Source organism: Aulonocara stuartgranti (assembly GCF_965226115.1).
Source record: "Aulonocara stuartgranti genome assembly, chromosome: 7".
Classification (NCBI taxonomy): domain Eukaryota; kingdom Metazoa; phylum Chordata; class Actinopteri; order Cichliformes; family Cichlidae; genus Aulonocara; species Aulonocara stuartgranti.
The window spans coordinates 62,522,451-62,545,331 of record NC_138945.1 but is presented as its reverse complement, the minus strand read 5'-3'; the positions used below and the strand labels follow the sequence as shown (position 1 = coordinate 62,545,331).

The following is a 22,881-nucleotide window of genomic DNA, read 5'->3' as shown; positions in this document are numbered from 1 at the left end:
TCTCTGACTGACAGCATCCACAGACATTTACACCGACTCAATGTTGCCCCCTGCTGATCATCACTTAATCTATTTAGGAACAGCATGTTAATTATCCAGATATTAATTAATGAATTAAACAGTTGGGGAGGGGGGTGGAAGTATTAGAAGATAAAGAGAGGCCTTTACAAAAGGCTAACTTTGTGTTTTCATCTTTATTCGCGTCCCATCTCTTTTTGTTCTTCTGCAGCGTTAATCCCCCGTGAATAACAAATGCAAGTAGAAGAGACTTTCATATATTACCTCTGAACAAACAAAAACAGTGCTACAAGAAGGAGAGAAAAAAGAAAAAGACGTTTACACAGAAAGTCAGACGCACATCGAAACAGCAGGGGAGAAGTTTATGACAAGGTTATAAGACACCGGGGAGAAAGTGCGATGGGAGATGAAGTGAAATCTGCTGACAGAAATGTTAACCACAGCTGGAGGGGAGAGAAGGGTTCTGCGGCGCTCACTGTGAGAGCCAGAGCAGAAAGTATTGAATTGTGGCGGGAGCAGCAAAAAGCAGCAGACCTCCCATGGAGGAAAAAAAGGAAAGAAAAGTGAATATAGAGACGGGGTAAAGCGACGCGACATGGTGAGGCTAAGACACAGGTGGGGGGGCTACGAGATGTCTGTCCTAAGCTTTGGACACTGATGACATCATCTATGGATGCTGTGAAAGAGCAAATGAGGGTAGGAAAGGCTGGAGACAGCCTTGGGGTAAGAAACACTGTGGAGATCAAATACAAAGAAGTGCAGCTCATCTGAAGAAACAGACTTGATGTTTTGGGGATTGGAGGTGGATCAGTTCACCCAAATTAGACCAAAGGCATAACTGGACTTCAGTAGTACGTGGCTATGCAGGCAGTGTTTGTATTAAGAGTCGAGCTTCGGAGATCTCTCTTAAATGTCAATGAAATTCTGCTCCCAGACCCATTTTAATAAAACATATGCTACATGTTTATGGCTTCCTGTTTTCTGCTCAGTATACTGACAAGTTTTTAGGAAATAATGAAACCAAACCGAGCAATCATAACAAAACAAAGCAAATGTTTTCCCCCCTTTGTTTTCAGGGGCGTTCCCGAGCCTCGATCCACAATTTAGTTTTAGCTTTTCGCAGCTGAGAAGGTCTCACATTCACACTCTAAATCAGCCGTGCTCTTTTGTTTCTGCGACAAGATTGCAGCAGCAATTAAAGCAGCAGTCAATGGGGGGAAAAAAAAAATCAAAAATCAAATTAAAATAGCTGTAATGGGGTGGTGTGGCAGAAATCTGAGCGACACTTTGGAGCGTAATAGTCACTGTGCCATCCATGATTAGATGAAACAAAATAAAATAAATTTGAGAAACATTCTTTTCTACTTAGCTTTTTAAAGCACTATCTGCTACAGTTTGAAGTCTTAATGAACGTAATATTTCTGGGAATCTGGACAGAGCAATGCACAAAACAAAAAGTGCAATAAAACTGAGTCACCTTGGGCTCTGGAAATGGTGATGATAGTTTTACAGCCTTGCCATAATGAAAGTAACATAATAGAAGCCCTGAACAGATTTCTCAAAACAACCTGCATGGCCACATATTATTATACCTCCAAAGCCTCAGTTGATTGATCGTTTGGAGTTGTGTTTTTTTTCTTGATATAAGGTGCAAATCAAAAGAACATCCTTCAAGAGTTTCCACACCACTAGAAGTATAAAAAAAATAGTATTTGCTTTTATAATTCGGATGAACTGACCACGTAATTTCTGATATTTCCCGTCAATGTGAATTATTTTCCTTCAGTGAAATGAGGCACTGCTCGACAGACACCCACATTAACTAATGATAATCAACAGTATTATGGATGGTCCCTGAAAGTGTACACCTCGAAAATGCTCCCATTTTAAAAAAACAAAACAAAAACAAACAAACCTTCATATATTCACATAAACATACTCCACAGACACACAGGTACCAATATATCTGCTGCATGGTATATATGAGGTATAGTCTTTGTCTAATCTTCTACTGCATACAGTATGGTACAGCCCAAACTCTCAACAGTGAAGTACGAGCACAGGAACGACCAACGGGAGCTTGAAATTCAGTCTTTCCACACATTTTTCATCCGCGAAGAGGAAGCTCAGGAAGAGGAAAAAGAAAGTTTCCTATCTACAAGGAGAAACAGTGGACAGGTAAACAGTCACCCAGTATGATTAATGATCGCACGGTTATCACATAGTGACCAAAGTGGGAATCGGGCAGCGTAAGGATTCGTAGCTTCTGTCTCCTGGTGAGTTGAGATATGAGAGGAAAAAAAAAAAAGACCTCACATTCTCTTTGCTGCAACTGAGACTGTCAAAAAGGAGGGGGAAAAAAAAAAAAAAAAGTCAGTCAACCTTATAACGGTTCAAAATCAAAACACTGATCTGTTTCATCTTCGCTGCATTTGTGGGGAAAAAACAAAATTAAGAACCCATTTTCTAAATAAAGCTTTGCAAATTGCACTCTGATGTGACACGCGTCCCGGGCTCTTTTTTTTGTTGTCATTTTGAATATTTACATTCAGTAGTTCAGTGCAGGATGAAGCAGAGATAGAAAAAGAAACTCCTTGCAAAGGAGAACCCTTAATTTTTCGACCACCGACACTGAACAGACACCCGGCTGAATCTGATGAGTGATTCTGGCCGTCTTTGTCATTTTGGAACAGCTAAAAGTTCACCCGGGTTCAGCTGCTCTTTGAGCCATCTGCAGTAACGGCTATCGCCTGCCCCCTGCTGTGCAGTCAGTCCTGTTACAGTGGACCCCATCTCTCTTGTAGCGTTTGTGGTTCTACTTTAAAACAAACAAAAACAAAAAAAACAGAGTCCCAGACCCCTCCGTTGCCAGCCCATGCTCGGCGTGGGAGGTGGTTGTTGGTCCGAGGAGTCTTAGAGGGTTTCTTTTGATCGGCACCGTTCTTATCGCAGCTTGAGCTTGAAGGCAGAGATCTCCATGGGATCGAGGGTGATGGTGGTGTTGTTGGCCAGAGGCGTGCCGGAGTGCATCAGAGTTAGTGACATGGGCTGAAGCAGCTGTAGGTCCAGGTTCTTGAACAGAGCCGACACGCTCAGCTGGACAGGGAGAAAAAGGAGGAGAGCTTCAGAGAAAAATACAGACAACAAGAGACTTCTTTTAAGCAAAAGCAACACAGCACAAGATGAACTGAAAAATCCACATCTACAGGAGGCTCATCAACAAAATTGACTACGTAATTATCAGCAGTAAAAAGTGCTGCCAATAAAAAAATTATTTGATCATTGTCAGTGTACTCACAATCAGCGTGGATTCTGTCGCAAGGACTACTTTAATCAACAGATGCTTTGGCAGTCGAGTCAAAATTACTTCTTTTTAAATGTCATTAGGCAGGATAAAAAAAAGTTACATATGACAGAAATAACAATGCAGCTGAACTTAAATATGCTACAAAATAAACCTCTTATCATGCGAAAATGTAGAGTAGTTTTATCCTGCGTGGTGTGAATTTCAACCCTGACCTGTCCCTGAGTGGTGGTGCAGTTGAATCCGAGGTTCTGAGCTTCGAAGTTGCAGTCCAGCGCGAGACGGTGAAGAATCAAAGCGGTGTATGGAGAGGGAGACAGGGGGTCCTGCTGCTCATATGCAAACACACGAAAAACGAATCAAAGTATGAAATGTCTAAAATAAAGTTTCCACTTTGTGAAAATCGTGTTTGTTTTTTTTTTAAATGTGTCTTTATACCTGGCTCTGGATGCTGCGGAGGTTCACCAGGTGGAGGTCGCAGGGGAGGATGGACTTGAGGGGAGCAAAGGTTTGTAGAGGAGGGATGCCACGTCTTTTGGGCAGAATGGGTAAGGCCAACACCTCATGGTTCAGCATGGCATTGGTCATGTGACTGAGTACAGATGGGAAGCTGGTTGTTGCACTGTCAGTCATCTGCAGGAGGGCAAAGTCAGATTTTAAAACAGTTGTGATAAATGACTGCAGAACTATTACAGCATCTTGAGTCACCTCTAGAGATGCTCTAGTGCCACTACATGAGGGACGGGCTCTAATTACTCTGTCCGAGCAGGAGGCGTATTTCTAATTCTAGTCCAGACAGACACGGTGCTAATCACAACTTTATGATGTGAACATTTAAATCACATGCATCGTCTCTGGCAACACTTCGCCCCCGTATGATCGACAGGTTAGATGGAGAGCCCGATGATAAAACTGCAACCGATGCCTTCCATTCTCTGCCAATGTGCATTCATTTACTTGATAAATGATATCATTTGTTTCTTTCAGTCGGGCTGTCATAAAGATGAACTGGTTTGGCTACAACTGTGAGGTGGAAGGAAGGGGAAAAAACTGGAGCTATGAGCCATAACTAAAGATACAGCTTTACCTCTTGAACTCGGTCACTCAGTAATGGAGAGAGAAAAGAACGTAACAAGGACGAGAGTTTGGCAAAGAAGCCATCGTGCTGAAGGTAGTGGAGTGAGGGGGGGGGAAAAGAAGAAGAGAAGGGAAACAAAATTAGAGAGTGGAGAGGATAGCAAAAAGACAGATGGGCTGGTAATGAGTACTGGAAAACAATATGAGGAAAGGTGTTAACAAATCACACACTGCACCCGACAACCTTGCACAGTCTTTCAATTCCTTGAGCCAGCTACGGTGTGCTGGAAAGACCACCGCTGCTGTCATCTTACAGACCTTGTTACTGGCTGATCTCCTCTCCAGCAGCAGCCGGAAACGATTGGCCGTCTTCTTGTTGTCTTTCAAGCCCTGACCCAGCCCACGATTATCATCCTGCATCAGTCGTCGGTCCATAATCACTTCGAGCTGGCCTGAAGGGAGAGCGGACCAGAGACAACAGCTTGAGCTCAGGTATTGAACTTTCAGACTTGAGTCAATAGATGCAAACACTTTGAGCTATCTGTCATTTAGAAACATTACTAATGATGATAAAAGGATTAGCTCAGCACACAAACGTGCGGATTTAAACGGTTTCACTCTCTGAGAACCTCTTAAGGGAGAAGAGGGAGAGCTAAGTGCTTGAGTCCTAATGCACAGTAAACAAAGAAAAATACCACACGTTTCAAAGATAACTTCCATTAAAAGATTAAATGAAGAAAAATGGCACATTATTGAATAAAATGTAACAGGATACAAACCACTCTCCAGGCTGCTGACACCCAGAGCCTGAGCCGTGTGCAGCGTGAGGCGGTAGTTGCCATCCTGGATGTACGCCTGGCTGGGCATGGGATAGAAGTTGGCTTGCAAGGGCAGCTTCAGGTAGTGTTGGCGAGGCTGCATCTAATAGAAAACAGACGCAACATTTCAAATAAATCTGAATACAAGTTGTTATTTCTCCTTTACTCATGATGCTACTGACCTGGAAGCCATTGAGGTCTGTGTAGAAGACCTCTCCACTCTGGATGTCAGTGACCAGTCGCATGGCCAGCTCCTTATTGGTCTGATCTCTAATGTCCACCATGGTGGTGATGTCTATTGATAAACCATCCACCCCTGAAAATGCGAAACAAGTCAGAGGAAGATGGAAATGTTCACTAAAAACGAGACTTCCTCACGCTTAAAAAAAAGAAAGTCAACAGACTCCAAAAAAAAAAAAAAAATCTCATTAAATTCTAAATTGTCATTTTGTTAAACATATTGGCTGTTGTTGTATTCTACCATCTGGTGTCTTTAAACATAAAAAGCCTGGGCAAAGCCAATTTGAGCTCAATCCACCAAGCAGTTTTGAGTAGTTACTACCTGGCACATTGTAGATGCGGATGGTTTGTTGAAAGTGCTGGTAGTGTGCCACCACCTCAGAGAAAAGAGGCCCCTCAACAACTCGCACCACAGGTGGCTCTTTCTGGTGGTAAGGCTGAAAGAGTAAAAGGAAGGCGAAACAGTGCGATTTCAAAATGTTCCTCAATGTAATACTGCAGATTTTGAACTTTTCCTCATCTATAGTAAATAATATCATCAAAAGACTCAGAGAATATAGAGAAATCTCTGTGCGCAAGCGACAAAGCCAACAACCAATACTGGATTTGTGTGATCTTCAGGCTCTCAGGCAGCAGTGCATTAAAAACAGGCACGATTCAGTCACTCAGTATGAGCTCAGAAACACTTCCAGAAATCGCTCTCTCTGAACACTGTGCCATCCACAAATACAGGTTCAAGTTTTATCATGCACAGTGTTGGGTTGTTGCTCAAACAATGTATCACATTCTTTACTTGATTCCTTGACAGAGAAGGTATTTGTTACACTACTTGTTAAATTACTTTCTCGTTATTCCATAATATTACCTTGGATGCATTGTCACGGTTGCCAGTTAACAGCATAAATCTACAGACCACAGTTGCGCGCACACACACACCAGTCCCTAATCCTGATGAGGACACACTTAAGATTTTTCTTTTAGTTTTTACATACGAAGTCAAAGCTGACAACACAAAGTAAAGTCAAAAACCAACACAAAGAGGCTTCAAAGTGATCGCCACAGTGTTTGTGCTGCAGAAACATGAGCATACAGGAACGGAGGCAACCACCTGACTGCCCTAACCTCTAACCCTAACACTCTGCTGGGGTGGGCTGGGGTCAGCATTCACTCAACTTAAACATCACTCTGTGCTCTTGTCTAGCTTTGTGTTAGCATGTTGTCTCTGCAGATGTTTGCAAAGACATGGAGTTGTGTTAGAATTATGCAGTTGTTTTTGCCCTAGAGGCAGTTTGCACTCATCATTGTCATTTTGTGCAATGAAAATAAAAGCCATGTCCATATCTCCACACCTGAAAATCCAAGCCTTTCACCAGCTGAAAAGTTTTGGTCCATCATGAAATAAAAAAATAACATAAAGAAGACCCAGAACTGTTGAGAAGCTAGAGTGGGACAACATTTATCTCCCAAATGTGCAGAAACTGGTCATCTCTGGTTCCCAGACATTTATACAGGGGAGGCTACACAACAGTAAACATGGCCCAACTGTTTTGAATCCTGTAGTTGGCCTATTTAATTTAAAATAGGCCAATATCTCTTACGAAAGAGTAAAATGTCTCACTTTAAACATCTAAAATATATATATATTATGTACTATTGTGAATAAATTATAGGTTTATGAGATTTGCAAATCGTTGTATTCTGTTTTGGAATTGGGGTTGCAGATACAGTACAGCAACTAAGCTCTTACTGTCTTTAAATCAAGCAAAAATGAAGCAGTACCCAGTCTGCCTGAATTCCTGCCCCGAGCTCCCTGGGACGACACTGTGACAGTATACACAGGGGAGTCTCGATCAAAGGCTTTAGAGAGACAAGTAAACGTGTGACAGAGTCAAGTAAATACCTTTGCTTTTCCATCTGGCAGAAAGAGGTAAGCGCCACTCTTGTCTTTAGAAGGACGAGTGCCGTACACCATGAACTGCATCTGAACCTTCACTTCCTGAGGATCATCCTTGCGTTTGATACTCTGCAGATGAAAACAGAGAGTGAGCAGAAAGGGAAAAAACAATTAGAGAAGAGATTAAAGCTTCTCTCCGCAACAACAAGACATAGCATGTTCACTTTGATCAAACGGGAAGGATTTGTTTACAAATCAAACTCACGGCCTTTTCCTCCACCAGATCAAAGATGAAACAGATCAGTGAAACTTTAACAGATACAAAGTCAAACAGAAGTAAGAGGAGAGGAAATACAAACCTCCAGCAGGCCGGTGGTTCCAGAGAAGCCTAGCGTTAGAGACTGACTGCTGATGTAGAAGGTCTGAGAGTCGGCTTGCTGAGAGCGGACAGGAAGCGGGTCCACAGCTCGGGCGGCAACACCCCGACCAGATAGCCTGAGTAGAGTGTCCGAACGTAGTGTCATGGGTGAGTCCGGAGAGTCATACAGATGGAAAACAGCCAGAGCGAGAGGCGGGAGACGAACCATGAATGTCGCCTGGATCAGGGATTGAGAAAGGTTTTAATTTTGAACAAAAATAAAACACAAACAGCTTGTGTTTTAAAATGCTGGCTTCGTTCTTCGTGTTACACAGGAATGCAAACGTTGACCACAAGGCATTCATTAAAACTTAAAAGCATTTACATATCAGCAACAGTGCTATAATTAAAATCTTATGAGAGACTGTGCTTAAAATGAAAATTCATTAGCCTCTGTTGGTGGAAAGCATTTTTTGGGAAAAAAAACCCATTTAAAATTCAATTACCTTAAGATTTAATAGATTGAGGCAGTTTATTTTTTATGTAATTTTCAATAGCTGAAAAAGAACATCTGTCCTAGTAACAACTTGCAGGTAAATAGAGAAAAAGAAGTAAAACTTTTATTTAGAAGACTAAGTGCTTTTAAAACACACATCATATACTTTACATACAGTACATCCTCTTGGCTTTTCTCTAAAGTAGAGCTAGGCGATAGAACGATAACGATATGTATCGCGATATAACTTTTACTCGATAGAGAAATTAAGCTATCGCGATAGACCTCGCCGCTCTTGTCGTCTTAAATAAATTTAAAAAAAAAGGTCAGCCAATCCAAATTCAGTAGCGCAGAGCCGAACCAATCATAGCCGCAGCGTCACGTCGCGTGACTTGTTACGTACAGCACAAGTGCCAAGCCGCACGTGTGTTTGTTTGGGAAGCAGCCAGCGGGTAATGGAGCCAGCGCGTAATGGAGGAAATGAGTGTGCCGACTAGAAAAATCAACCGAGCGTGACCGAAGAGAAAACAGATGATGGTTCCAATGCCGGAGAGATTGTCGAACGGAAGAGCCATAGAAGTTCCGTAGTGTGAAGGTATTTCGGCTATTTCAAGTCTGACAAAAAACAGAGTAGCGCGCACTGTAAATTGTGCCGAAAGCAAGTCTGGAAATACAATAAACTGGTGCATGCGTCACACTGTGCGCCACGTTATTGTTTCGGTGAAATGAATTTCTACAATACTGTTAATTCTACTCTCTGCAGTGTTTACATGCTCACATATACACAAAGTTACTGTCCCTCCACACATACGACTCTGTTCTGCTTCTATGCCCCAGCAAATTCCCTGTATGCGTCTGCACATATACTTGGCCAATAAACACGATTCTGATTCTGATTCTGATATCGCTATGCAGAAACCAGCATCCAAATGAAGTCAGTGCCTTACCTCAAACACCTCTGCACTCATCTGACTCGCAGAGCTCCACTGAGCACTCAGCTGTACGGGAAGCGACTGTCCATCCTCAGTAAGCACCCGAACCCTGACTGTGTTAACCAACACGGTCACCGCGCATAGCCTCTCTCGCTCAACTGGGTTGAACATAACCAGGTACCTGATGGGGAGGGGGAAAAAAAGGGGAAAAAAAGGAAAAAGCAATTATGAGCACAGGATGGTGTAGGAGTAGGTGAAAGAGAAGGCGGGGGGGATGAAAGATGCAAGATGATGCAGATAATACCTTGGTCCTGCAGGGTCCAGCTCGATTAAAGTGCGCTGAGGCATAGAGTCTTGAGTAGCACGCCTGTCATCCTATAGAAGGAAAATATAACACAGAAAGCACAGTGAATATTCAAGAACACACAAATATACAGGTCCGTTTGTTTTTTGTACGTGAAGTTTGCATTTACCGTCTCCAGAAAAGGCTCCGTCTGGTAAAAGCGATAAAACTCTTTGTTCTTCATCACCAGGAAATGAGCAGCATTAATGATCACTCTCTTCAGACCAATAAGTGACCGCAGTAATCTAGGTAGGATGAGAAAGAATGAAAGTGCTGCACTTCAAGGAGACACCTTCTTATTTACAACACATTTGTATCGAACAGGCCAGTCACAAGAGACTTAAGATTAAAAGCGAGATGGTAATCGTCCTAACTCCCTTCGTTTCTTACTTGGTGCCGTAGTCGATGACAACATTTTCTTTTGCTGTGCCAGTTATGGCGTCGTGATGCTGGAAGAGGCCAACGGAGCGCCTGGCATCCACTAGCAGGGAATAATCCGAAACCGGGTAACGCCCTGCCATGCCCGCATGCCTAGCATTTGCAACTGCCAGGCTGTAGAGGATCTCTGCCCCCCTGAAGGACAGTGACATATAGTTATCACGAGGGACACCTTTAGTCAGCTAAAGGTGCGTTCACATTATCTGACTACAGCAGTGGCCAAACTATAAGATCTCTACTGATTCATCACAAAAATTTCCAGTTGGACTTTAAGTTTTTGATGGTTTAGTGAATAGGCACAGTGATTGGTTAGAGAGCAAAAGGACCAATATTTTTTTATTTTTTTTGACTGTGAGCAAGTGTCAACTGACATTCTCGATACAGAACTTGGTCAAAAACATTTGATGCTGCATTTTGTTCTGCAGGTTAATTTGTATAGCAGAAGTTAAAGACACAGGTAGGTCCCTTTACACTGGAGTCCACACCTTAATTTTTTTGCAGTGCAAAATAGTCCTTTCCAAAATTTGTCCAAATAACCAGTAGAGGATAACCAACACATCCCCAAATCTGAAGTCAGCAATATTAGTGATTAAATCTGCCTTACCTGAGATGGGACTCTATGACGCGGTCCATACTCTTGTAAAAGGGTCGGGAGGTAAAATAACCAGTCCAGTAGTGGTCTTCACGGTCTGCGTAGGCAAAGAAATCTCCACTGAGCACCGGGTAGCCTGCCGGCCTGGATCCCTGGGCCACGCCGTTTGTTTTGTATACGGCGTTGAAGTAGTCTGTGAGAGTCCCAAATTGTGCCTGAGGAGCCGATTGACATGTAATTAAAAAAAAATAAAATAAAATTTAAAAAAAAATGGGCGCTTTCAAACACATCTGAACACAAGAAATAAAAAGCCTTTCAACATTAGGCATGTGCCTTTCATCTTACATGACATCTTCTGCACCAGACATCAAGTCGTGACAGATTCTTTGTTCTGTCAGCAAGTTAAAATACCACTGCATGATTCATTACCATGAGAAAGGTTGAATGCTGAACTACTTGGTACACTACACACTGAGATGGAAGAAGAAGATGAAATACAGGAGGGAAGGGAAAAAATATTTCGCTATAAGATTTGTGACAGTTGACAAATAAATTTCTCACTTGTACATGCATCTCAGGGTGAGAATTCATGTAGTCAAACAGCTTCTGGTAGTTGATATACTGCTGATCCCACTCAAGGGCTTTATCATAGCGGAAGTCATCCCCCAGAGGAACAAGGAGCACCTTACTGCGGTAGAGTTTCGATTTTTTACGGTACTGATCCAGGAGCAGCTGTGCCCTGATTGAGGAAAAAAAGGAAGAGGGGACACTTAGGACATATTTCTTGGCATCCAAGCTTCTATGCTTTGCATAAGACACTTTTCTAGGAAATCACTATGACCTTGGAAAGAGGAAAGTGGAACGATGATCAAATTACCCCTGGAGGTATTCTCCACAGAAACACCTCTCTGAAAAAAATCTTTAGGTCCTTGAAAGGCTGCTTAATGTTACTGCAAGAGCATCAGTACTCCATGTCCCAGATTTGCTAAAGGTTGAGAGCCAAAGGAGCAACAGACACAGCATGGACAATCATTTTTACTCCTTGCCTTATTGCATATTGATCTTTTGTTCCTGTCAGGCTGAAAAATTTGAAGAGGAACTTATTTAAATAACTCAGGCAGGATGATTATTTCTAATTGCACTAGTAGTTAATGTAAGAGCTGTCTGTCTGTCACGTTCTCTCCTTTAACTTTAATCAATAAATGAATAAGTGCTTCTTTTAACTGAGATGGCAAAGCTGCAGTCATTTCATTTATGCCTAGTTAGTCGGGTTCAGGCAGTCAATAATGGTATGTTCCTCTATACATTCGGGTGGTCAGTTTTTAGATTTATATAGTTAATACAGTGTGTGTTACAAAAAATGTTTTGGGGTTGTTGTTGTTTTTTTTATTAATCTTTGGATGACTGTTTTCTGACCTATCAGGATTTATCCAGCAAACAGCTATCAGCACTTCCAAGGCCACACCTGGTCCAACCAATTTCTGACCTAAGATTTTGCTCTAATGTGTCATAACATATGAACTCTCATTCCACTGTCATTCCTTGGTCTGAACTGTCCAGCTGTTCCCTGAGAGAAACATATGTGACGCAGCACGATAAACGCCAGCCAAAGACGCAGATTGAGGATCCCAGCTGTGACCAGGGCCAGTCAGCCAGTGAAATCTGCCCCATTGGATATCTATCTTTAACCTGTTGTGATGATGCTGTGTGGATTGTGATTGAATGAGTTGTAAACCCAGTTTCAATCGTTTACAAATGTGCTACAAATGAATATTTATCCATTTCTATCTTTACTAAACCACAATAACTAAAATGAATTAAATCTGTTTTAACATGTTAATCTACAGGTTTTACATTTTAAACATTTTTTTAAACTGGACTTTAGCCTGTTTTTTGTTCCGTGCCGCATCACATGGACTGTTTTGCTCATTACTGAAATTACTCGTTTTTAAAGTTTATTTAAAACTTTTCACTGTACTCTGAGCTTTTTGTACAGCTTAGTAAATCTGGCCCCATGTCTGGTTCCCTCTGTTCATCCAACCTCTCTGACTATTGTTACTGGAACAACTTCAAGCTGAGTTTATTTTTAAAGGGACCATTAAAGAAAATAGAGTTGCAACAACAGCGAAACAACCTGGGCTGTGTGTTGCTGGGCTGAAAAGCAGCACAATGTCAAAAGTTACATATTATACTCTAAACAAAAATGCTTGTTTTTTGCATGTCATGCAAAAAACAAGCATTTTAGTCTACTCCAATTTTTTTATGTAAAGGTCAGAACAATATACTGAGCAGAGTATGTTAGAGCTGTAATTTACAGCTGTCATGAACAGAGTTGGTCAAGTTACTTGAAAGTAATAATTAGTTACTAATTACTGATTACTTCTAATTAGTTACTCATTATTTATCTACTTTTTAAAAACATGATACACAACCTAAATATGTAATAAAGCAATGGACCTTTCAGCCCAGTTCTATTTTATTCGACATAATCCATCATATAAAATTAAATCAAATCAAAAAGTCTCTTTTCGAAAATTGTTTTATCAGTTTTAATCTTTTAACTTCATGCACATTGCATCAAGCAAAATTTAAATGATATGCAACAGTGTTTGACTTGAAGAAATTTGTTTTAACATTTATCAAACTTAAAGTAATGTCAGTACTGTTTCTGCCACGGACGTCGCATGCTCGAACGTCATAGTCGTGAGACACTCTCACAGACGACCAAAAAAAAAAAAAAAAAAAAAATCACAGTTTAGTAATGCAGTAATGCAGCATGCTTATGGGAAAGTAAAAGTAATCCAATTACTTTTTTGCAACAGTAATCCCTTTACTCATTACTTGAAAAAGTAACCGGATTACAGTAACGTGTTACAGCCCATATATGGTCATGACTCACTCATATATTCTGCAAATCTCTGTCCATTTGTATACTGAGCCATTAAATAACAGCATGTTCATTATTGATTATTCTGCTAGTACATCACTTGTCTGATCTACAGATCTAACCCAGAAAAAAATTAAGCATGAAATCTTTTGCTCCACGGTGAGCATCCACAAAGTGAAGACTTACCTCTCTGCTACGTTGGCTTCCACAATAGTTTTTGGTGGCACTTTCCAGGGACAATTTATCCTTCCGCCTGGTAGCCTCTTGAAGTCAAACTGGCAGCAGATCTTTGGATCAGGTCCACAGGTGTGAGGTACATCATAGCTATAAAAGGGCATCATGTGGCAAAAGATGTCTGTGTTTGACCCCATGTCTGTTAGGGTGGCAAAGTAAGGACAACAAAGCACTAGCATGAGAAATACTGACAGAAAGAACACATTTTGCTCTGCGCAAAGATGATCACACACATATCAGTGCTTCTAGAACTGCTATCAGTTTAATTTTCAAAACCTAGCACTGGTTAAACACTGGACAGTATTTAATTACAGAGCAAATCTCCCTAAATAGTGACAGTAACATATTGATATTATCTGGCATATCAAATTTTTCAAATTAAAATCTAATGAACAATAATCTTTGGCAGACATCCAGTTTAATCAGAAAAAATAATGACGGCAGCTCTTCTGAGGCCATTTTCCACTGGTTGTCCTTCCAAAAATTCCTCTTTCAAATGCCATAACGAGTGCCATGACTCATTCGGCAATGAGCTTAACAAAGACAAGCACATGAATCAGATGACATCAGCTGTTATGGTCCACTCACCCCATGCCTGCCTCCACATAAACTCCAGATTTCGGGTGGAGGCAAAATGTTTTTTAATGGAGTAGTGGATCCTCTGGATGAGCATGCTGGTCAGGTTGGCCCTCTTCAGTAGATAGGGCATAGTAGCACTGTGACCAAACGGGTCTACAGCCCACCCGCTGCAAGGAGTTATACCTATGACAGCAAGCAGGAAGCAAAGTATTTCAGGTTTATGCTTGGATAAAAGAGGAATACATCTTATGGGAAATCACTCTTCTCAGTGGGATGCAGTGAAAGTAGCACAAAGCATCTGAGCACCCACTGAGTTAGAGGCTACATCTGCTGCATGTAGGATGATGAGCTAGGATTTCAATACTAAGCAGTGTGAGGAGTGATAGAATTTTACATTTTTACTAGAATGAAGGCAAAAGCCCTTAAATTTCAGAGACAGTATGAAACTTTTTGAACTTTACATAAACATTACTCTGAATATAAATGATATCCGCTGAATAATAATAAAATGTCTTGAAGGATTGTTTACCTAGATTACTCTCCAGCCACTGATGCCCTTCAATGAGCTGGTCTATCATGGCAAAGTAATGGGCATTGGCTTCATCCGTCATCACCCAGCCTCCTGTCACAATCTCTAGCTGTCCTCCGAGGATCAGTCTGTTAAAAAGAAAGGATTAAGACAGCAAGGTGAGGATAATCCAGCCCTAAAGAAGGAGAGTCACATTAAGGAGATAATGAGCTATTTTTAAGATTTCACAGTCTAACATATTGTACTTAGGGCCAGTCTACATCAAAGAAATCTCACTGAATTCTCTGCCTTTTATTTTTACTCAAAAACAAAGCTGTGTGCTTCACAAAGCTATGACTAACTTGCGCATTGCCTCCTGTTTGTGTACATCTGCAGTCTCCCACCACTTGGAGAAGAATGAAATCTCAGACCAGATGAACTTCCTGCGAGGATCCTCAGCCAGCTTCACCACCATGTTGTTTAAAATATGTTGCGTCTGGTCTGTGAAATACTTGTCAAAAGTCTTGACCCAACCTAACAACACAAGAGGACAAATCTGGGCAATCTGCACAGCCACTGGCAAACATTCATACAAATTACACTGTGAAATAATTCACTCCTACCAATGCTTATCCAAACAGAGCTAATACAAAGCCGTGAAGAAAGCGCACGCAAAGAGACTCAGTGCTGGATTGTCACGGATCAAAAATAAAACTTATGTTTTATTCAACTAGAGCTGTTCGCCTCTACAACCTTTTTAGTAAAGTGGTTTCTAAGAAAAGTGACTAAAAAGCACTCTCTTTGCATTTTAAATGTGCAATAGTATACTGCAGCCCACAAAGCTCCTCTAGGATATCTCTTTTGCATGTTGTAATCTAATACATTTTATAGCGACTAAAGTTCCACATCATGTGGGAAATATGCAGAATCAGAAGAAATGCATTAGAGGTGAACAGAAACTTCCCTAGTTGACTGCTTACATTAAGACAATCGGTTTTTTGCATGAAAGGTTTTCTGAAATTTCTATGTCTAACTATGCGAATGAGACATTACCTATCAAGCTACGTGCCAATTTGCATACAGAAGAGAAATGTAAATATTGGAAACAGTCAGCTTCAATACTTCAGTACTGATTCAATACACATCTGTGTAATAATTTTGATCACATATTACAACTTAAAAGCCTTTTAAAGAGGTGATCTGAAATGAAGCTCATAAATCAGAAAGTATTGGGGAAAAAGTACTGTCACTTTTCGACACGAACATATCATTTTAGAGAGGAAATGCTCGCTAACATAGACCCTGGATGACATATGAACCTTTAAAATATGGAGAGGAATAAAACTGTAAAGTCTGGCATATGTGGAGTGTGTGAGTGGAGTATGACCAAAACAATGACCTTTAAAGCTACGCATTGTAAAATTTCATACATTTTTACTAGGAACTAGTATTTCAAATAGCAGATATCACTATGAAAATTCTCCATTTATCTACTGACATTAGGGCAGTTATTTTGTTGTATTACAATTTTTCTGAAATGTCATTTTGCAAATTAGGTACTATTCTATTCAGTATACACTCATTTCCATAAATAAGCAATAGACAAAGTGTTGACAAATAAACACATTTAGTGTTGTGGAAAGCAAACGAACACCGTTTCTTTCACATTGTTACTTTAAACTCTGGATTCTCCAAAGTGCAGGACCCTATCCGCTGGGTCACCTTGAGCGCAGCGAAAGAGTGCACTGCCTTCCTTCCTACTTTCTCCACTACTTTTAATTTAATTGATCCACAGCTCATTTCATACCGTGACTCCCTTCAAACTCAACTTTTCCATCCTAGTCATCACAGCAGACTAAACCTTCTTTTTATATATTCCTGGTTTCAAAAAGAACACCTCCATAATAATTTTAAAAAAAGCTTTAACCTAGCACAAAATGACAACTTCCAAGAAAATCATGCGCTGCCTCCTGCATTCTCGCTACAGGAAGCTCCCTCACCAAGTGAAGCACAATATTCCCCGTTGTGCAAATGTGTTTGAAGTCTACTCCTTGCTGTGTGTTCCATGTGAAAAAGGATAATTGTAGAAAAAAATCCCAATCTGACTCTTACAAAACTGTTCAAAGTTCATTTGTGAAGCTTAAACAGCTTCAAGTGTTTGATATGTGCCTTTTACTCACTCTCTAAATTGGCATTCAGTCATCAAAACCTTCGCAAACCCCATTTTAAACTCTTAATATCAGTTTTCTGCTTTAAGAGAATTCAGATAAGATCTGCTTTCATGTCTCTTCAATAAGAGCTGAGATTATTTCTGTAACTAAATCACCAGTCTAGCTGGATACAACACATGTTTATAACTTTTCAGCAAAGTTTTAAATAATGCAATTCAGAATGAAACCTATTCCCACTGCTGATGGACAAAATTTCCAGGTCTTTCTGGCCTGTCAACATATCAATAACTGTCAAGTTATCAAGCATGTGGCACAGGCGGGTAAACAAACTTAATGGAAATGTCAGTCTAAAATATAATCTCAGCCAATCCCATCTATGAATTGTTCCAGTTTTCCATTGGCAATATCTTCCTAATTCCATTGTTTGTTGCTAAGCCGTCAATCATGTCAGCATTATGCTAATAATAATGAGAACAAATGAATCCAATATTGAATGAATTTTGCATCCCTACAAACTAGCCTCCCACTCAGTTAAGTCCTAAAGTACCAAACTATTGAAACAAACTGCTCAGACGTCTTTTAGACTGTCTCACAAAAAACAATCTGATGCAGAAGCGCTCGGTTATGTTCAGTAAAGTTTACGTAACTCACCTGGATCATTGTGCGAATGAGGGACCACAAATACTTGCAGTGGTTCGTTATCCCACTCATTAGGTTCATAAGTGATGTCAAAGCCCTGCTTCCATACACCACCATCAGGGTTGTCAAATTTGAGGAGGGAGTACACATCCAGCATCTAAAATAAAACAATTAGCGCTCCCTGTTAAGACCCCAAAAATATTCTTAAAGTTTTTTTTGTTTTTTTACAGTAGCTACAACAACACAAAAGTCCTGGCCAACCTGGACGTCTGGTTGATCTCTGTTGCCTACAGCAAACTGACAATCCTGCGGCTTAACAGCAAGGAAAGTGGGACGACCATCGAAGGGTAGGACCCAGGAACCGTTGGCACTTCTGAATGGCAGGTGGCCACTGGGAGAGACAGCTCCTGTGTCTGTGAGCTCCATTACAGAATCCTTTATGTGGCTGATGATTTGATGGTTTTCCTCCAGGAGCTGCTCCAGCTGCTCAATCCTGTTCTGCAGGACTGAAATTTGGCTCTAAAAACAGACACAAAAATATGGATTAACACAAGAGATCAAACTAGCGTTCTTCTGCTCTATTAGTGTAGTCAAGTTATAGCTTTAAGAGTAAAAAGCAGATGATTTAGAAACGTCAACAAAGGAGTGTAGGACATTTAAAATATATCAACCAGTAAATAACTATATTATAACAAATGCATGATTGGAGGTGTCCATTTATATGTAAATTAAAAAAAAAAACAGGGTGAAACATATTTAGACTAATTAGCAGTCGGGCCTTAGAGGCAGGAATGTTTCTTATCATGACTTAAGGCTTGTAGTATATCACTGGAAAAAAAACAGTAAAATAAAATCAGGACAAATGTGCTATAATAAAAGCTGCAGAAAGGGTCATTACTCTTACCCGTGGAAAGTTCCCGCCGCTCTGTCGCCGTGCAGGGTCATGTTGGACTCGATCCAACATCAGATAAAGTGAGAACACAGCCACACAGAATATGGCCCCTCCACACACCGTCACCTGTTTCCTCAGCTTCATCCTCCTCTGAAGCGATATTCTTTCCAGGCTTTCAATTTTTTTTTAAAAATGACCTTGACTGAAGTTTAGGGTTTTTTTCAGTACAGAGGAAAAGGTCCAGAAAATTGGAATGCAATCATTTACAATAGAAAAGATAAAGAGGAAGAAAAAAAAAAGGTTGGAAAATAACCAACTAGACCAGTATTAATGGTTCAGTTCCACTCCTGTGATGCTTCCAGCCTCCACTCACCATGTTGGAGACCACAGTGAAGAGGTTACAGCAGCAGTAGCAGTGGACAAGGGTACTAAATCAGTAATAGCTGGCAAGAAGTCTGACAGCTCTGGCCAAACCACAGCCACCGGTGGTCTCCTTCAAAGTGGCCCTTGTGCTCAACCATCCAAATCAATGAGATTGCAGGAAAAGAAAAAAAAAGTGCCACACAGAAGCGGTTCAGACAGGGAACCTAGTGTACCCACAGCATGATGCGTGTTGCTGTGGGCCTGCTCTCTTGGTCCAGTCCCTTTTCCACGGCAGAGTCTAATCCACTACAGCTAGAGTCCCCTTTTTCTCAGTTGGCCCCAAGGGCCGTAACAGTTTGCACACTAGGCAGTGAAAGTGTAAAAGAGCAGGCTGTGGAAGAAAAAGACCAACTTGGCTCTGAACAGCAACTTTGTTTTTTTCTAGGTTTTTTGTTAGCTTTTTTTAATCAAGCCCAAACTGTTCCCAAAGCAGCTCCAGGAATTACAATGAGACAAATGTCATTCCTCTCTCAGCAGCAGAGTCATTGCATATCCAGTGTGGCAACATGGACAGCGAGTCTGTCCTTGATCACAAGTGCCAAGTTGAAATCACATTAGAGGGTCTTCTTCAGCTGTTAGGGAAATTTTAGATTAATAAAACTTGCAAAATAGACATTTAGCCAAACTTTTTAAGAGACAGGGTGTCACTGAGCAAAAGAAGCACTAGTAAAGAGGTCTCTGTTAGAAGATATTTCTTTCTGGATCTGACAAGTAAAGCTAACAAAGGGGGAGAAAATCCATCCAAATAGAAAGCCCCAGGTTTCCTTACAGCGGTAACGGGTGTTGCTTTCCTCTGTGCAAATCCACGATCATAATCCGGTCCCTTTGTACGCTGGGACTATTTTAGAATTAGCGCAAGGACTTTGGATAATGACCTTGCACTTTTATTTGCTAAGACTGACTGGAAAAACAAGAAAGAAGATTCTTCCTTAGACTATCTGGGCCAGAGTACATCCCACATGAAAGGGTTTATTTATTGGGATGCCCGACGGAGCATACCACAGTCCCTCATTCATGTGACAACGTGGAAATGCAGAGCTGATCCTAAGGCTGTTCACATGACGACATATAAAGAGTTAGCTTCTAGAGAAGCCATCACAGTCTATGCGTGTATGTACATGTAAAATCAAATCCTCCCTAAATTGCACGTTTCGTTATACTGACTGAGGGTTGACGCGTGTGATAAGGTTTAACTTGAAAGACTTTTGCTATCCCCGGGCAGCTAGCCAAAAGACACTTGGTTGCTTTAAACTTAAGCGCAGTGAAATATTTGTATACGGAAATTATTTCCCACAAGCTCAGACAGACGACAGCAGATTCTTCAAAAAATAATTAATATTTTAGCCACTCTAACGGAGACTGTCAAACTTTAATTACCATACTTACTGCCTAACGTTAGAAATTACGAATAAAAAAAGCTAGCGCTAGCTGTCAAATGTACCATCAGGTTACGTCTACTAGAAGCTCTGTGAACTCGATTCAAGTGTCGGAAAAGGGTTAGTATGAGGACTGCAAAGGAAGCTACTGATAAATTAGGATAAACAGCTGTTACATCTGTCGTTTTGTTCCGCTGAACATTTATGTCGGTGATTACGGGCGATAGCAAGTATTGACTGATAACATTAAGACAATACGTGGCTGATATTTCTCTGCTAACCGCTCACTTTTGCCCGAAACCTCGACTACCGTTTGCGTATGACCTTGGCACCTTGTCTCATAATGATAAAATCTGACGTTACCCATGAAAGGAAAGTATTCCGGAAGAGTGTAAAGCCCAGCAGTGTACGTGGATTTAGCTGCAGGCTGACGGATTACCTAAACTAGCTTAGCAGCTAGCGCCGCTGAGCAGCTGCTGCAAAGGCTGATGGGAGGAAAGGGGGTGTGTGCTGCTGACTGACCAGCATCTTGGGTAAAATAAACATTTAGAAAGTAGCTTTTTCTATTTTAAAAAATCCATTCATCCATACTCTTCCGCTTATCCTTGTCCACATAAATTAAAATATTTTTACATTTTATACTGTTGTACAGGTACAATTTTTGTAGGCTTTGATCCGTTATCTATTTAGCCGTATCTACTGAAATTAGATCCAGGGTCGAAATCAAAGACAGGTGCGATTTTAGGGAATCTTGAAACTGAAACTATACTGAAACTGGATTTTAAATGTACAGTGGTGTTTCCACCATTTGCCTATAGCTTCCTGCACAGACAGGCACCTGCAGGTTTTTGAAGAATCATGGGGGAATCTCCAAACAGTGTTATAGTAAAACAGTATAGTAGTGATCATATATGGTGGACATAAGTAACTGAGGTTATACATAGGGTGCCTTGAAAGATAAAGCCTTAAAAGAAACAAGATATATGTTATAAGGGAATCCATGGCCCATTTCAAAATTGACCTGAACCTACACTGAAGGCACAGAATGTGAACAGTAGAAGGGCTAATAAGTCTGTTATGTGCTGCGCCAATGGCACAGGAATAAACTGGTTATGATAATACTAAAGTTTTTTTTAATTACTCTTGCTTGTTATTACATTTTAAACATCACAGCAAACTAGATTCAATGATTTTTTTTACTGTTCCTATAAAAAGCAAGAATGTACAAGCGTTTCGTCTTTGCTCTAAACAAATTCAATTCTGAAAATTATTAATACCTTTTGAAAGACCTTTTCTACTAATGTATGTGAGAGACTGAAAAATGGAGGACAGTAGCTGTCCATTTCTCACCTACTATGTCTCAGTGGACTATGGCAGTAGAACCTTTTAAGCATAGAAATCAGACACTAATAATTAACAGTTGACTAAAAGCAAATCATCCCACATAGATAGTGCATTAAAGATAACTAGCATTCACCTGTTTTGTTTCCAGTGCTGTGCTTGTTTATAAGAAACACAGGCATTTAAAGAAAATGCAATAGAGAGTTCTTTCTGAGGTAGCTGGAAAGTTTTATCTCTATGAAATTTTTATAAAGCTACTGCAGTGGGACTGTTGTAACCCCTGCCAAAGTCCTATGCCAACAGACAAAGAGTCTTAGGCCACAGTGACAGCTGCTGAGAACCACAGTGCAGGTAAACAACAGTAGCAAAGCCCTGTGTGGAAAACATAATGGTGCATTGATGATGAGCTACACTGTTGTTTTTTGGTGGCTTATCGAAGTCTGTTTTTTGAAACAGAAGGTCTGCTGTCACTTCAGTTATTAATGAGCAGAATACGCAGGAAATTACAGGAAATGTGTTTTACTCCAGCCGCAACACACAATAACTTCTTATAAGGTCTCAAAAAATATTAAAAGTGGTTTGCTATGTTTAAGCTTTCTAAGTTATTTCTGTACTATGGTTCCAGAAAGTCCACCAGTAATGACAGCATAATTTTCCACAAAAGGAAGGAGCAAATGTTTATTCAGCTGTTGTTGATTTCAGGCCAGGCCTTTTTTTCTTTGGGACCCTGGTGCTGTTTTAGATTTCCTGCAACTAAATTATGTAAGAGACCTTACAGAAAAGTCCAGGCAATAGGAAATATATACCAATCACCATGCTGGATATTCTTCTAAATTAACAAAGGTGCTGTGGTAATATAAGACCCTTAACAGGTGTACCTGAGCACAAGGACCAAAGGTGACAAACTTGTCTCCAAGGCGACAGAGGACACCGAACAATAGTGCTAGACAGTATTGGTAAAAGGAGATTTCCCATAGGACTGGTATAAGAAATGCAGTACACGTCCTTTGGTGTTTTTAACTGTGGAGTTCCACTGCAAGAGACAAAGCAGTAGTGCTGACCTTAGGTTAACATATTAATTTGCAATTATATTATTATTATTTTTTTTTTTACACCAAAATTCAGAATGCACTCTTGTTTCCAAAAAGTGAGCCAACGTTTTCCTTGGTTCATAATAAATGAATCACTTCACTATGAGGTGCTTAAATTTTAATGTAACACATTATTTAAGTTGTTGTTCTTCTACGTATGACCTGAAGTACATATTTTGGCTGAACTGGCACTGTGGAACAACCCAGTTTGACATGCAAAACTTTTTAAT

General features: G+C 40.5%; 1 protein-coding gene across 1 annotated transcript; it reads right to left on the bottom strand.

The window, feature by feature from the left end:
* Positions 1–175: 175 nt before the first annotated feature.
* On the bottom strand, positions 176–20,729 carry man2a2 (mannosidase, alpha, class 2A, member 2). The gene is made up of 23 exons (XM_082539336.1): positions 20,583–20,729; positions 18,433–19,415; positions 17,790–18,047; positions 17,541–17,685; positions 15,081–15,252; positions 14,740–14,867; positions 14,220–14,393; positions 13,584–13,770; positions 11,072–11,249; positions 10,523–10,725; positions 9,871–10,053; positions 9,611–9,725; positions 9,442–9,512; positions 9,153–9,318; positions 7,711–7,947; positions 7,358–7,480; positions 5,780–5,894; positions 5,400–5,533; positions 5,179–5,320; positions 4,718–4,851; positions 3,761–3,955; positions 3,538–3,651; positions 176–3,114 (listed from the first exon to the last, which is right to left on the bottom strand). Exons 2-23 carry the CDS (start codon positions 18,562–18,564, stop codon positions 2,962–2,964), a joined length of 3,459 nt encoding a protein of 1,152 aa, XP_082395462.1. The 5' UTR covers positions 18,565–19,415; positions 20,583–20,729; the 3' UTR covers positions 176–2,961.
* Positions 20,730–22,881: the final 2,152 nt, after the last annotated feature.